This window comes from Erythranthe guttata, chromosome 8 (assembly GCF_056151865.1).
Source record: "Erythranthe guttata isolate IM_541 chromosome 8, IM_541, whole genome shotgun sequence".
NCBI classification, from domain to species: Eukaryota; Viridiplantae; Streptophyta; class Magnoliopsida; order Lamiales; family Phrymaceae; genus Erythranthe; species Erythranthe guttata.
In genome coordinates this window covers 4,205,801-4,220,806 of record NC_142540.1, presented here as the reverse complement: position 1 = coordinate 4,220,806, position 15,006 = coordinate 4,205,801, and the positions used below count along the sequence as shown (strand labels likewise).

General features: G+C 30.6%; 1 protein-coding gene across 1 annotated transcript; it reads right to left on the bottom strand.

Moving 5' to 3' along the window:
* Positions 1 to 446: 446 nt before the first annotated feature.
* Positions 447 to 2,358, bottom strand: LOC105976075 (homeobox-leucine zipper protein ATHB-40). The gene is made up of 3 exons (XM_088821720.1): positions 2,080 to 2,358; positions 1,585 to 1,931; positions 447 to 899 (listed from the first exon to the last, which is right to left on the bottom strand). The coding sequence occupies exons 1-3, from the start codon at positions 2,171 to 2,173 to the stop codon at positions 705 to 707; spliced, it is 636 nt and encodes a 211-aa protein (XP_088677846.1). The 5' UTR covers positions 2,174 to 2,358; the 3' UTR covers positions 447 to 704.
* Between the last annotated feature and the right edge of the window lie 12,648 nt (positions 2,359 to 15,006).

Genomic DNA, 15,006 nt, shown 5'->3' with positions numbered 1-15,006 from the left:
TAAAATACGTACTAGAATACAAATTTTTCACACACCCACACACACATGTATATATATATATATACACACATATAAAAAGCTAGTAGCACATTTTTTCGTCACACAAAGTTGATCAAAGATTCTTTCGAGTAGTATATATATAATATATACACATAAATATACGTATATATCCATTAAATTGTGACATTATGATTTTCTTCCAATTAATTAATACAAGATTAAGAAGTCTTGGTTCCCATTTAAACATTAAACAATTGCAATTAACTCGTTCCAATTTCTCATTTTTCCCCACATTATTGACCATTAAAGAAGACGCCGACGTAGATTAATTTGTCTCCATTCTATTTATTTATAACTTATAAGCCAATAGTTAGGCCCCAAAAACAAAAAAAAAAAAAAGATAGTAACGACAAAAAAAAAAAAAAACGATAAACTACAAACATTAGTCAAAACGAAAGCGATGGTAATTAATTGATTGATCACAAATTAATTCACAATGAATAACAATCTAATAATTGCTAATCACTAGTACTAGTACTACTAAGCACTTGACATACACACACACACACATCACCTAATTATTAATAACCCCACAATCGAAAAAGATAAATTAATTTACATATAATTAATTAGTGACTATCTACATAGTTAATTAACTAGAGATACTAACTTAATTATACGACATGATTAAATATATATTATATTTACATATAGTAGATATTATTGTCCCATTCCATTCCATGAAAATAGTTGTTTTCCGCCGCGTAAAACACATTTCCTAGTCCTTCCATTGAGAACGAAGAACTCGGGCTATTGCTCGAAAATCCGTCCGATCGTTGCTCCGATAGCCTCTGTATCGCTCGATTCGCTTCGTTTAGTTGTTCCTTCAGCTTCAAAAGCTGTACATACACATCAATTTTTTCTCAATTTTAGTATCACATTTATAAAAAAAAAAATACATAAATATATAAAACATTTTCACACACACAGACACCCATGTTGGTGTGTGTGGTCCATTTAAGGAAGCACCAAAGGGCACAATTTAAAGAAACCTATGCGTACAATAATTTTATTATTTTTTTTATATATTATCCCTATGAAATGTATGATGAAGAGATGAAGACACGCGTACTAAAAACTTAAAGAAAGGTGAATGTGTAAGAGTAAGGGTGGATGAATCTGGGCCGTACACGTGGGGAGGGTGAATTGCATGTGCGGCCCTATCAAGGAGCACTATCCCCACACCTTAAAGAACTACGTACGGACCAGTTGCTACTTGCTAACCTGAGCATAATAATAGTACAATTTGCAGTCTTTTTTTTTTTTTTTTTTGTGTTGATATAAAATTATGTTCCTCCATATCTTTTTATTTTCAGCTAGGTCCTCTATCTTTAATGAAATTAGGTTTTTCTACCCCATACAAATGGTGCATGCATCTTTACAAAAATGGTGTAATTATTCATTATTTGTTATTTCAAGATTCCCCAAAATGGGTAGACAAATTTTGTCTTGGGGTTTTTTTTGTTTGTGTGTGTGTGTGTGTGTGTGAGAGAGAGAGAGAGAGAGATGGATATACATATATACCTCAGTCTCGAGGTGGCAGTTCTTGACGACGGTGCTCTCATGCTCCGCCTTGAGCTTGGAATACTCCTCCTCGAGTTTCTTGCTCTTCCACCTGGCACGGCGGTTCTGGAACCAAACCGCCACCTGGCGTGGGTCAAGGCCAAGCTCCGCCGCCAGCTTATCTTTCCTCTCCGACTCCAACTTGTGTTCGCTCCCAAAGCTCCGCTCCAGCATGTTAACCTGCTCCTCGCTCAGCTTCCTCTTCCTCAGCATCCCTTCAACGCCGCCGCAACCATCGTCGCCGCCGCCTTTGTTCTTCTTCCGCCTCCGCCGCGGCTTCGAGTTCACCACCCCCGCCGCCGCACCACCTGCACACAGTACACATACATACAAACCCACCAGAAAATTAACAACCATCCTAATAAATAATGCATGCGCACGTATATATAAAATTAGAGTGTGTTTATATATATATATATGTATATGTATATGTATATAAAGGTAATAAGTACAGACCAGTTTGTTCCGGTACGAAGTGGTGGTTGTTGTACATGCCGTCTGGATAATACTGAGAAATGAGTACCATTTGATCTTCAAATTCAGAGTTCATAATAACAATAATAATACTGTTTTCTTTTTCTTTCTCTCTCTCTCTCTCTCTCCTCTTTTTTCTGTGTTTCTCTCTCTACAGATGGTGGTAGCTAGTACTTACTGCACTGATTTATGGGAGTTTTGTTTGACTTATAATTAGGAAAAAAATATGAAGGAAGAAAGTATTGCTTGGTGTCTTAGGATAGGATTTTGGAAATGGGGGAAAAGGCTTTATATTTATAAAGCCTGGACGATTGAGTTCAGTCTTGGTCTTCTTCCTATTTTCAATTATGCCACTTATATGCTTAGCTTCCTCGTCATCATGTAACATGTATATACGTATGTATGTATGTATGTATCATGTATGTATGTATGCCCTACACACACATGTTTGTGTGTGTGCGTGAGAGAGAGAATTAAGGGGGGTGTTTGGTTATACAGATGGGGAAATTGGATTATAGAAAGATGGGATAATTGGAATGGCTTTTTTTATATATTGGGTGGTTATATCGTGTCTTGATTTGGTGAAACGTGACTCAATTAATGGGGTGCATATAGTAATTTCTTGTGTGAGCCAAACACTTTTTATTTATTTTAATTTATTTATTTATTTTAATTAATTAATTTATTTTAATTACAAAAAAAATTGATGTTTTGTTGTGTGAAGATGAATGAATATGATCCACAAAGAATAAAAAGGCTGCAAAATTCACCGGCAAAAGGACCCCATTTGATGGTTTCATTGGATCAAATTGATGACAACGAAACAAATACATATGTACTTCTGTTTTCTAGTGGGAGCATGTGATTTTAAATGTATTTTTTTTTTTTTTTTTTTGGTAAATCAAGAAATAAAAAGGTAGCTCTAACAAACGGTAAATTAAATAATATACATGATTATTTATATTATGTGGATTCGAACCATGGATCTACACATAATCACACACTCTGATAATTTAATTCAAATACACATTCATTGTAAATAATCAGAAATAGCTTCGTACACTAGGAATTTACGACTTAGTCCACGAATATATATAAAATTAAAAGGAAAGAAGAAAAAATAAGTGATGTAAAGATAGTGAAAACGGCATACAAAAATGTAAAGGGTTATCCATTATATTTATCCATCAACAAATACAGTGGAAAGTAATTGTGACACAAAGGAATGCTGCTTGCATTTGGCTTTCCTCATTTGGGTATATTTACTTAGGAGTGTGACGCTCTGTCAATTAATTCTATTTCTAGCTATTTTGTGAAAACTGTGTGTGTGTTTGTGTGTGTGTGTGTGTGTGTGTCAAGAGAGAGAGAGAGAGATAAGGTTAGGTAATTAGGGATTGGGATCCCAAATTTCTGACCACCTCGATCAAAGTGATTAATTAAATTAATTAATAATATTAAGATTAATTAGCCTCTTGATTTGGACTAGAGAAACTTATTTTTGTTGTCCAATTAGGTGGTATTTCTCCTCTTTCCAAGCACTCCCCCCCTCTACTCTACATTATATTCACATTTCTAGTGCCTACACTACACACACACACACACTTTATATATATATATATATATATATATATATATATATATATATATATATATATATATATATATATATATATATATATATATATATATATATATATATATATACACTAGAAGCATGCACACCCAAGTCAAACTAGTACTCTTAAGCCATATGGCATAATTAATTTGAATTTTGTGTTGAAGTAGGTCAAATATATATAAATTAAAAGTTCTCAAAAGCTGTAGATAATACTATAAATACACGAAAAATAACAAATATTTACATATAGTTATTAGTTACTATTACCAATTATAGATTAAGTGACATATATATGGTTTTAAATAGTTTAATAATTGTTCCGCAATTGAGTTTGTGTCAATAAACTCAAGTCCGAATCCCCTTTGTCAGTGTCGTTAGATCGAATTTATCACACATGATTAGTCTAATATAGCTTATAACTTCCCTTGTATGATTTTCAAAATATTATACGATAGTGTAAATTCATCCGATGCACTTATATATATGTTTTGATGGGGGTTCATTTACTAAAACAAATTAAGGGTTAAAATTTTAATTGGTTTTGTTTAGTGTATGAAGGGGCCCCACTTGTAGGTAGCACCAAATATGATGCGTGGCTCGAGAAGAGTGAATAGTTGTTAGCAAAAAACAGTACAACGTTTCTAATTGGTCTGTCCAAATTTGTGAACTCCCCCATATCAGTAGCTAACCTATGACATCACATATATTTATGCACACACACTCACACACACACACATATATATATATATAAATAGGGGTTATAATCAAATTCGATCAATAGCCTGAATCTATAGGCCATATATATAGATTACTGATTGTTAAAAGGATGTAATTAGATATAGAAATAATTAATGAATAGACAAAATAAAAATAAAAATATTAATCAAGTTCATTAACGGAGCCAGATTTTAAGTGCGGGTGTCGAATGCATTAATTAAAAGTTTGTGATGTTTTACGAAAATTATATAAAATAATAAGGATTTGGAAAATGTTGGGGGAGCATGCCCTTTTGCCGCCCTGTTCTATGTTGGCTCCGCCTACATTAGCATAATAAGGGTATATATTACAATCACCCCCTGAGATGTTAGTCGAATTACGAAATAATCCTCATGTTTGGATAATTACAACTACCCATCAACTATGAATATTCTTACACGTTCACTCTTCTGGTGTCAAATTCAACATAATGTTCTAGATTTCGTGAAATATTCACTGATTTTGTTTTGTGCAAAACTGCAGTTTTCGATGCACTACAATCTGATACACAGCGAAAAAACACATCTTATGACCATATAAAATGGGTTCAAAATTGAAAATATCCCATATAATCTAGAAGATTTCACTAAATTTGATCCCGCAAGAGTGGACGTGTAAAGAAATTTGCAATTGAAGGGGGTAGTTGTAATACCCAAACAAAAGGTTTTTTTTTTTTAATTTGAGTCAATTGCTCCGACCGATAAACCGGCCATCTCTTACGAGACGAGAATTGAAAATATTGTAGTAGCCAAATCATGTATATCATGTATATATTTTTGAATATTGGGAACAGTGGCGGATGTAGCCATGGTCTAGGGTGTGCAGTTGCACACCCTTGATTTTCAGTAAATATTACTATTATACATAAAATAGCAGGAAAGGTAGTTGGTTGAAGTGGTATAGATATGTCTTTTTCTATTAACAGGTCATGGGTTCGAAACCCACCCTCACAATAATGGAATTTTTTTGAAATCTTAACATTTTTCAACTTTTTGGTCTTTAAATATTTCCACAATTCACCTAAAATTTATAAATTATAAATTTTTGGTCCACTATTTTTATAAAGTGATATTTTAATTTTTTATTCTACAATTTCGAACCCCCTTGGTAAAAATCCTGGATCCGCCACTGATTGGGAAGCACATAGAAAAAAAATTGAACAATAAATTTGAAGACCGAATATTTTAGAACAAATTTAAAAAAATGATTAAATAGATCATATGTTAAAATTTAAATGGCAAAATTAATTGATGAAGCGTGCAAGAGGGACCGTGCTCAAGAAAATATCTGTTTGTCTCACTTCCTTTCCAATCCCTTTCCTCACTTTTATTGGATTTTGACGCATTTTCAGGCTCTTATATTTTAAACAATTAAATATATATATTTTTATTATTTTTTTTTGAAAGAATATATTTTTATTTTTATTATTATTATTACTACTATTATTATTTTGGCTGTTCTATTGTCTGATGAGATGAGGGGGTCGTTTTCTCATATGCAGAAAAAGCCTTTTTCTCCTCACTTATATACCCCACCACACTTTTTATCTACTTAATTATTTTCAGTGGCCTTTTTTTAATAAATTTATTTAATTAATAAATAAAATTTATAAGCATTTACAATGTATAAAACCCTCAATTTTATAGGTCAAAAAGTTTATACAATGTTAGTTCTAAAATTGAATAGCTTGTAATTGTATGATCACATTTAAGGAACTTTTTAAAATCTAATAAGAACTAATTAATTTAAGATGGATAGTTATTTATTATTTATTGTTTTTTATTTTTGTTATATAGTAATAATAATGAAATTGAATAAAAGTATAAATGAGTACAATGATTTGAAAGGCGAGGCAGAGTGGGATTGAGTGGAGGGAAGTGGAACTACGTGGATGGATTTGACTATCCACACCAATATTGTCTCTAAGTGAAATTGTTCTTTCCTTCAACTTAATTTCATTATCACATAAAAAGAAATATAATGTTGAAAAAAAATATAATGTTTTTTTTTATATAATGAAGAAGCTCGTAGCTGATCATATAATTGCATTAGGTAAACCTACGAGATATGCATGTAAACCATTAAGCTAACTATGTGTGAGAAACTGCACCTAGCAACCGTTGACAAGATGATTCAAATTTGAATCAATTGACACGAGCTCACTTGTTCCAATCATTAGCCCATTCCTTAAGGGACAAAATAAAAAATAAAAAAGAATTAGTGTTGAAATTTATAACTCGTGGGGGGAAGGGGTCTATTCGTCGACAAAATGAGTTCGAATTTGACGGATTTCCACCAATTTTTCCATTCATCATTAATTGTTGAGGTAGAAAAATGTGAGGTTAAAGGAAATAGGATCACGTATTCACGTTAATTAATATTTATATTATTTTTAATCGAGGCTAATTTTGAATTAGCTTGTTAATATAAAGATTATTTAGCAAGTTTTTAATTTTCTTTTTATATCGTGTGAATTTGAATTGTATACTGATTATATACATATCTATGATTAAAATCCACACAATGTAAATAATCAAGTGTAACGTCTAATTACCCTAGCTAAGGTTCGTATGATTTAAGAAAGATCATCCTAGAGTAGTAAAGCTTCCTAGTTTGATAATTTAATTACTTGGCAATTAGTATAAGATACTAAATCTCGAAAGAAAATTAACCTTTTAATTTATATCTAATTGTTTTGAATCTTTTGATTATAACAACAATATCTTATCTTTGAACTTTATATTTTTCCTTTTACCGCAACAAAATAATGACATATATATATATATATATATATATATATATATATATATATATATATATATATATATATATATATATATATATATATATATATATATTATGATTGAGGATTGGAAATAAAGGGTTAAAGTTGAACAACTTTATGTGAAAAAAATTAATTATATTCAATTTCATGTGAAATGAATGACTTTAAACCAAATTTGGAGGTTAATGGCTATTAATAGTCTTACTTAATCCATAGTTTGGTTTCTTTAATTAGAAAAACATGTCAACATAAACACATGTAAGAAACAATAATGCACTAACTTCATCTTATAAGGGTTTTTTTTATTAAAAAAAAACCTTGTATATATAGATAGAATATTTTCAAGAACAAGAAATTCATGTTTTAAAATAGTAAAATTGTAATTAAAAACGTTGTTTGACAACTGTTGCATACTAATTTATTCTCTCGTAATACATTAAGTTCGACTTTTTATCAACTCTTATCCAATCTGTGGAGAGTTGATAACTGAGATTGTTTTAAAGAGGTGAGTTAATTAAGAGATTCGAATCATATCTATAACATATGTTCCACCAATTATTGTAAATTAATAGTTTGCATTTCAAGAAAATTAATGAAAAAATAATTAATTTTTTTATGGGATCTGATCATAATACTACATTGTCCGAAAAATAACAAATTTATATGTGAAATATTTTTTTTTTTAGTATTTATGTTGGCTCCAAATGTTGGTGAGATGTCACGCACGCAATGTCGATAACTAATTTACTAGTCAAATTTGGGCATGTCTTGACTTTAAAAGTTGACGAATTGAAAGAAAAAAAAGGGAAAGAAAAAAAGAAGCAAACTTATCCATTTTTTCATATAGAAAACGAGATACAAAATATATATCACAAAAGAGATCTAGTAATTACAATTATATTGAAATTTTAGTGATTCTAAATTATGAAAACAAGAAGTTCTTAGAAATATCTTGAATTAAACACATTTAGAACATAATTTAATTAATTTTCAACTTATGACTCTTTATTTTTTTTTTTTGAGTTTTTCTTATTAGTACTTCTACAATACTATTATTGTTGTTATTATTATTCCTAAACATCTTCTTGTTGTCTCAATGCAAGATTAGCCAGGATTTATCTAATACTTATACAACAAAAATAAAACGCGTACTTAATCATCAGCGTTACTAGCTAGGTAAAATTTCAATTGATCTTATACAATAGATTGCAAAACAAACCTCGAAAAGTTTATAAGGAGATTCAAACTCGGGTCACGTAGTTATGCACTCTAATAACCAACTAAACATATGAAGCTTAATACAACAATATAATATGAAATAAAATCATATTTATAATAACGAATAGATCTAAATATGTTTAATTTAACTTGCTAAAACCCCCCCAACAAAATAAAACAAATGATTAATTAAAAAAAATCTTGGGGAGTGGATTGGGGGGGGGGGGGGGTTTGGGGTTGGTGGCGTGGGGGGGGGGTGGTAGATTGTTTGAGAAGAAGAGGTATCACGCGAAGCAAAGGCACATGGGCGGGAACCCTACAACTTTTACACGCGTCCTAACCCGGGAAACACCCCTCCATTGGGACCACTTTTTTCTATCCTTTTAACGTTAGCCGCCAATGCATACAACCACCATCTGTATCTATATTATTTGTATTTATTCTTTTTTTTGAGATACTTTACACACAATCGCACGACTTTACCACAAACCATTTTCTTCTTACGAAGAAGATAAGATTGCACCCCAACCCCCACATATCTTTCTAATTTTCTTTTCGTGCAATTCTTGTTTTGGGTATTATAAATAATTACAATTGTATTTCCTATTAATTACAATATTGGTTTAATTGTTTAAGTTTGATATAAGTGAATGTGAATTAATTCAAACACATGCATGTACACTAATCAGCCAACGGTTTACATCGTTTTCGTACATATTTTATAATAACCATTGTTTTTTAGGGTTTGGTACTCGAGGATTTCGCGTTCGAGGAAGCCAAATATACAAACACTAAAATTTCTCAAGATCGGTTGTACTCAGCTCGATAGTTTTGTGCTGACTCCGCCACTGCGTACGCACTTAAAGATTCCTATAAAGGGAAAGTAAATGGGGATGCATGATAGTATTGAGGGGGCTAAGAAAAATTTCCCATGAATGGCAAAAAACTATCGCGACACGTGGCGGAACCTGGGAAACTCAAGAATTCAGCCCCTCTAGATTGAAATGGCGCGCACTGGGGATACGATGGTCATTTTTTTTGTGTCAGAGGATAGACAACACTGATTGGGGGGTTCGGTTAGTGAAGTTGAAGTCACAAACTTTTAAGCTAAGAAAAAAAAAAAGCATCAGTTATTATAGTTTCAACTTTATAATTTCATACACTAAGAAAGCATTTAGGGATGTGGGACCCAATAGGAAAATGACAAGTGGCCTACCGAAATTCTTCATTCCCTAGGTTTTGGGGTGTGGGGGTGGGAGTGGGGGTAGGGGGTATCTAAGGTAAAGAAAGGTTAATTCTATTTCAAGTTGGTTATCTTAATCAACAAGGATAAGATTGAGATTTTGAGGATTAATTAGAGTTTTAGTATAGGGATTAGTGTAGATTATAGTACTACTTAAAGGTGGTAAGTAATGGATAAGTCATAAGGAAAAATTAAATCTATATATTATCTATATCTTGTTTTGTTTTATCTACTCAGAAATAATTACGACAAGACCGTATTTTTACTGTAAGTTCAGATAATTTAAAAAAAAAAAAAATTGGTTAATGCATTCGAAATATATTTTTAGCCATAGATATATAACCGTTGTTATTTTGTCTTTTAAGCTATAGGTTTTAAATGAAAACATACAGTTTTCATCCTTTAAGTTTGCACATATTATATATGTGATCCCTCAATATTCACAAAATACACATTTAGACCCTCATTTTTCAAATCATCAATTTCCGTTAAGACTTACGGAATCAAGTATGAGTCAATTATTGCCTTAAGTGACGGCCCACGGTAAATTGATGAAAATGACAAAAGGTGATTAATTTTTGAAATACAAGGGACAAAACGTTTTATTTTCCGAACATGAAGGACAAAATGTGAAACCAGTGCAAAATTGAGGGATTAAAACTTCAAATTTTCAAGTTTAAAACATATTACGAAATAAATTCGTCCAAATGCAAATTGTTTTCTTCATATCTCTCTTACGAACACAGATTCGCGGTGATCTGGCAACTTAAATATTGAATGATTTATTTATATATTATTATTACTTTATATATTTTTTTTCAAGAGATAATAGTTTAATGGAAAGATTTGAATCGAAGAAGGTGCCCTGAAGTAGGGGAGGGCGATTCCTTTTTTCACTAATTTGTATGCTTTTGATGATGAATTATTTATTTATTTCTTAATTATAGGGCTAATTAATTTGGATTTTTCTTAATATTATATATACTCTAAATCTTTGATTAAATTAATCTGTGCCATGCTTATCCCGACAACCCTAGCTCTTGTTTCCAATCTTCCAACTTACCCACCAGATGCTCAACAGCTAATCACACATTGGGTTGAGCTTCTCAACAATTATTATTGGCTAATCACCTCTTAATTATAATTTTCTTGATCGTGTTGATTTGTATTTAACTTGCCAAAAGGCGAAATCTCTCATCCTCAGGATCCTCATTCACTGGCCGGACATGTTTTTATGGAGGAACTGGAAATTAAGGTGATAGAACGGCATGTTAAGGTATCGTACTCGGATATGGTGCCCACCAGCAACCAACTCTTGTTGGAGTTGAAATTCTCACGATGTAGTTGTCAGTACTCGATTCTAGGACCTTGATTGAATTTATTAATCATGTTAATATATACATGTACAATAATACAGTAGAATCTCGATAGATTAATACTTGATAAATGAAAACGTATTAAATTATTAATTCACTAACTTAATATTACGCTAATTTGATAGAATTTTGTTGGTGCAAACTGAATTAATTTATAGAAGTTTAATTGTAGGTGATCCTGCCACAATTCATTGATTACATTGCAATTAGCTCTCCACCAATTGACACTAATTATTTTGTAAATGATGATTATATTAATTAGGCAATACGGCTTAAAGCTCACTAAACTGGTTCAAGAGATTATGGTTTAAACTTTAAACTAATATGATAATCCAATAATGTTGAATATTGAGAATAGAAAAGATAAACAATAAAGTTATGAGATACCACGGAATATTCCAATGTGCTTTAGTAATTATCATTTCACCGTAGCAACACAATGACACATTTATTCATTATATAAATAATTAGTGGCGAAGCCAGTATAAGACCAGATGAGCTACGGCTCCATCACAAATTTTAGAAAATTCAACTGAAATATTATGTAAATATTTAGTTGATGTTATTCATACCATATTAAAAAAAAATGCAAATGAGAATAGACACAATAAAAATTGGAAGTTTGATTAATGAAATCCTAAATTTGTATATGTAGATAACTATGAAATATAATATATTTATACGGGTCTGTTTTGGGCCTGTTCTGGCTCGGTTTCAATACAATCTATAACCCGACCCTAAAACATTCGGTTTTAGAAATTTACACCCATTACCGGCAAACCCTGACTCATTGCCATCCTAGGTGAATGTGTAAAAAGATTCCTAGTTGAGGTATAGTTGTAATTACACAAATATGAGGAGATTTTTCGTAATTTAATCTTATTTTAACCAATCCTCTTAGGTTGATTAAATTGACTCACTCTAATCCAACAAAATCTTGATGAATTTGCCTTTACTGTAAATGAAATCCTAACTCCACCACTACAAACAGCTCTTATGTACAAACTTTGTAATCGTGTTGATATATCTGCTAGCAAAACACGCTTTATGCAAAACTTTTATTGTCACACATATTCCATCCGTACAATTATTACAGTAGGGACCTCTTAACCATCATTTTTAATTATTATTATTCTTACATATGCCAAACTGTAAAGCCACACGTATGAGATCCTCCGTAATGTTGAGTTTCTTCGACCATACACTCGGTGATAAACATCGGGTGGTTCTTCTGCTGCCACGTGTTTCTTTTTTTATTTTTCTAAAACCTCTAAAGGTAAATCATAATTGGAAATCTATTATAAAATACAAAAAAGAGACACGTGACAGCAGAAGACCCACCCATTATTTATCACCGAGTATAGGATCGAACAAATCATACTGTCCCTCTAATATTTTCTCAACCACCGGTCACGGTGAGTTCTCTTTTGTGATCCCAATCCCACACGTCTTATATACACTATATACGAAATTATAAAGAAGTGGAATTAAAAAATAGAAATAATTTTTTTTAAGTGGTGTAGTTTCATGAATCATTTCAAAAAAAAGAAAAGAAAAAGGCCTTCCAACTTTGATTTTAATTAATTAAAAAAATTAGCTATTTTTTGGAAAGTAGAAATGCATACTTTAATTAATATGCTCTTTTTATTTAATTATACTTTAGCTAACTATTGTATTTGATCAATAATTCAATATAATAAAATTCAAGAGCATTTTTCTATTTCCTATTAGAGAGGACTCATTAATCCCTTGATCCATTCACAAACCTATTCATGAAATTATTATTATTATATATATACCCAAATTTATAAGAAAAATATATATAATAAAATTTTCCAAGATTTTGATGTTTTTTATGTAAACTTTTAATAATTTAGTGTATATTAAAAAACATAGGTGCCTAGGGTCCCTACTCCCTACAATATATATGAGGTCAACAATGTATTTATTAAATAAATGACTATTATGTATTTCTATAAGGGGTGGGTCTTGGACTCTTGTAAATGTATTTTTGATTATAAAAGTATAGTAAAATTTCGATAAATTAATAATTTTACTTGGATAGTAATTCATTTCGGTCCCTATTAAATAAAATTGTACTAACTTATTAGTTCGATAAATTAATAGAATTTGTCAGTCCCGATTATATTAATTTATAGAAATTTAATTGAACTAGTCACTAGGTGATTGTTCATTTTTTAATATAAACAAAGTGTGGGGTTATAAGTAATCTTAGCATTTAAGTGTAGTCAATTTAATTAGTTGAATTTGTGTTGGTAATTAGAGCCACAAACAAAACAAAACAAAACAGTTCCATGTTTCCCTCCACCCATACTAATCACTTTATTTTCCTCTACTTCCGAGCCTATTTCAACTAATCACAACTTTAAAACTGCGCGCGTGCATTCCCACGCACTTACACGAGGCAACCCAATTTTTTTAATATATTTATTCTTGGAATCCATCAAAATTTTCCTTAATTTACGGCCAAAGTTAGGCCACAATCTAGGTTAATTATGATATTAAGGTGTCCTATGGTGGTACTATACTTGGCTTAATCCACCATTAATTTTCAATATATATATATATATATATATATATATATATATATATATATATATATATATATATATATATATATATATTGAAAATTAGAAGTCGAATATATTTGATATAATTTGATATAATTATTTATAATACACTAGTTGGTTTTATAATCACACACACTGACACACATCTATATGTATATGTGCTTAGCGAATTATTATTTAATCAGATCTACAATTTAAATTTATCCGGTGTAAATAACCAGACATAACATCTAACCCCCAATTACAACGCGCGTGGTTTGAAGCTATCCACTAATCCATAAGTAATCAATATTAATAGAGTACTTAATTAACTATATATCTACTCCCATTGGATGAAAAAGATGATTCATAGGTTAAATAATCAATTCTTTATTAAAAAAAAAAAAGGGTGTTTGAAATAATGCTATTGGAAGGCAACCCCTATAGCTTACAACTTCCACCAAAATGTTAAACAAAGTCCATTACAAAGACATAAAGTAAGATTAATTAGTCTCCACATTCCAAACAAAGAATCTTTACCATTAATTAATGATTAATTAAGTTAATCAAAATACTCATTTCCCTATACGTGGATGGACTACAAGTATGCACATACGTGGCATGCTTATGTTCCTTCATTTCATTACATCAATTTTACTATATAATTTGAGATATTTCAACTCTTTTCCGAAAAGAAAAAAAAAACAATAAATAAAAAAATAAAAATAAAAAAATAAAAAAAATAAAAAAACACAACAACGTAGAATTCTTGCTGTCTTTTTTCTTTTCTATCTTTCTGTAAACTTGCACAACCTTTTGTTGCACATGGTTAGCACTTGCTATATTAGTTAGCTAGCTAGAATTTATTTCTTTTTATATTAATTAATAAATATATTTCTTTTGTATTTAAATTCGACGATACGTGGCGAAGGATCGGCATGAACATGTGTCGAAGAGAGATTTGTTAAAGGGATCTTTCAGGTGTCCTAGATCCGAAGACAATGGCCTGAAATTTGAGCCTTTTTTAGATCCAGTTTATGGTGGTCCATTGTTTATGTGTCCAATTTCTAATATATATATATATATATATATATATATATATATATATATATATATATATATATATATATATATATATATATTGATGAGGCAATATTGGGAAAGATTTTTATTGCTTCCAGGTGATTGATCAATATATACTATGTTCTTGTCTGTGAAGAAAAAGGCATGCGTGCATGCATGCATGTGCAACTTATTGATATTAATTACTTCAAAAAAGAAAAAAAAAAGTTATTGATATTAATTAGGTATGGATTCGGGTAGGGTAAAAAACGACCCATACC

What these genes read in the sequence shown, in the direction of transcription:
- LOC105976075 (XM_088821720.1), bottom strand. Translation starts at nt 2,173, where the DNA reads ATGAACTCTGAATTTGAAGATCAAATGGTACTCATTTCTCAGTATTAT. An exon ending in CTTCGTACCGGAACAAACTG is followed by an intron (nt 1,932 to 2,079) that starts GTCTGTACTTAT and finishes TACTGTGTGCAG; the next exon opens with GTGGTGCGGCGGCGGGGGTG. An exon ending in ACTGCCACCTCGAGACTGAG is followed by an intron (nt 900 to 1,584) that starts GTATATATGTAT and finishes GTGTATGTACAG; the next exon opens with CTTTTGAAGCTGAAGGAACA.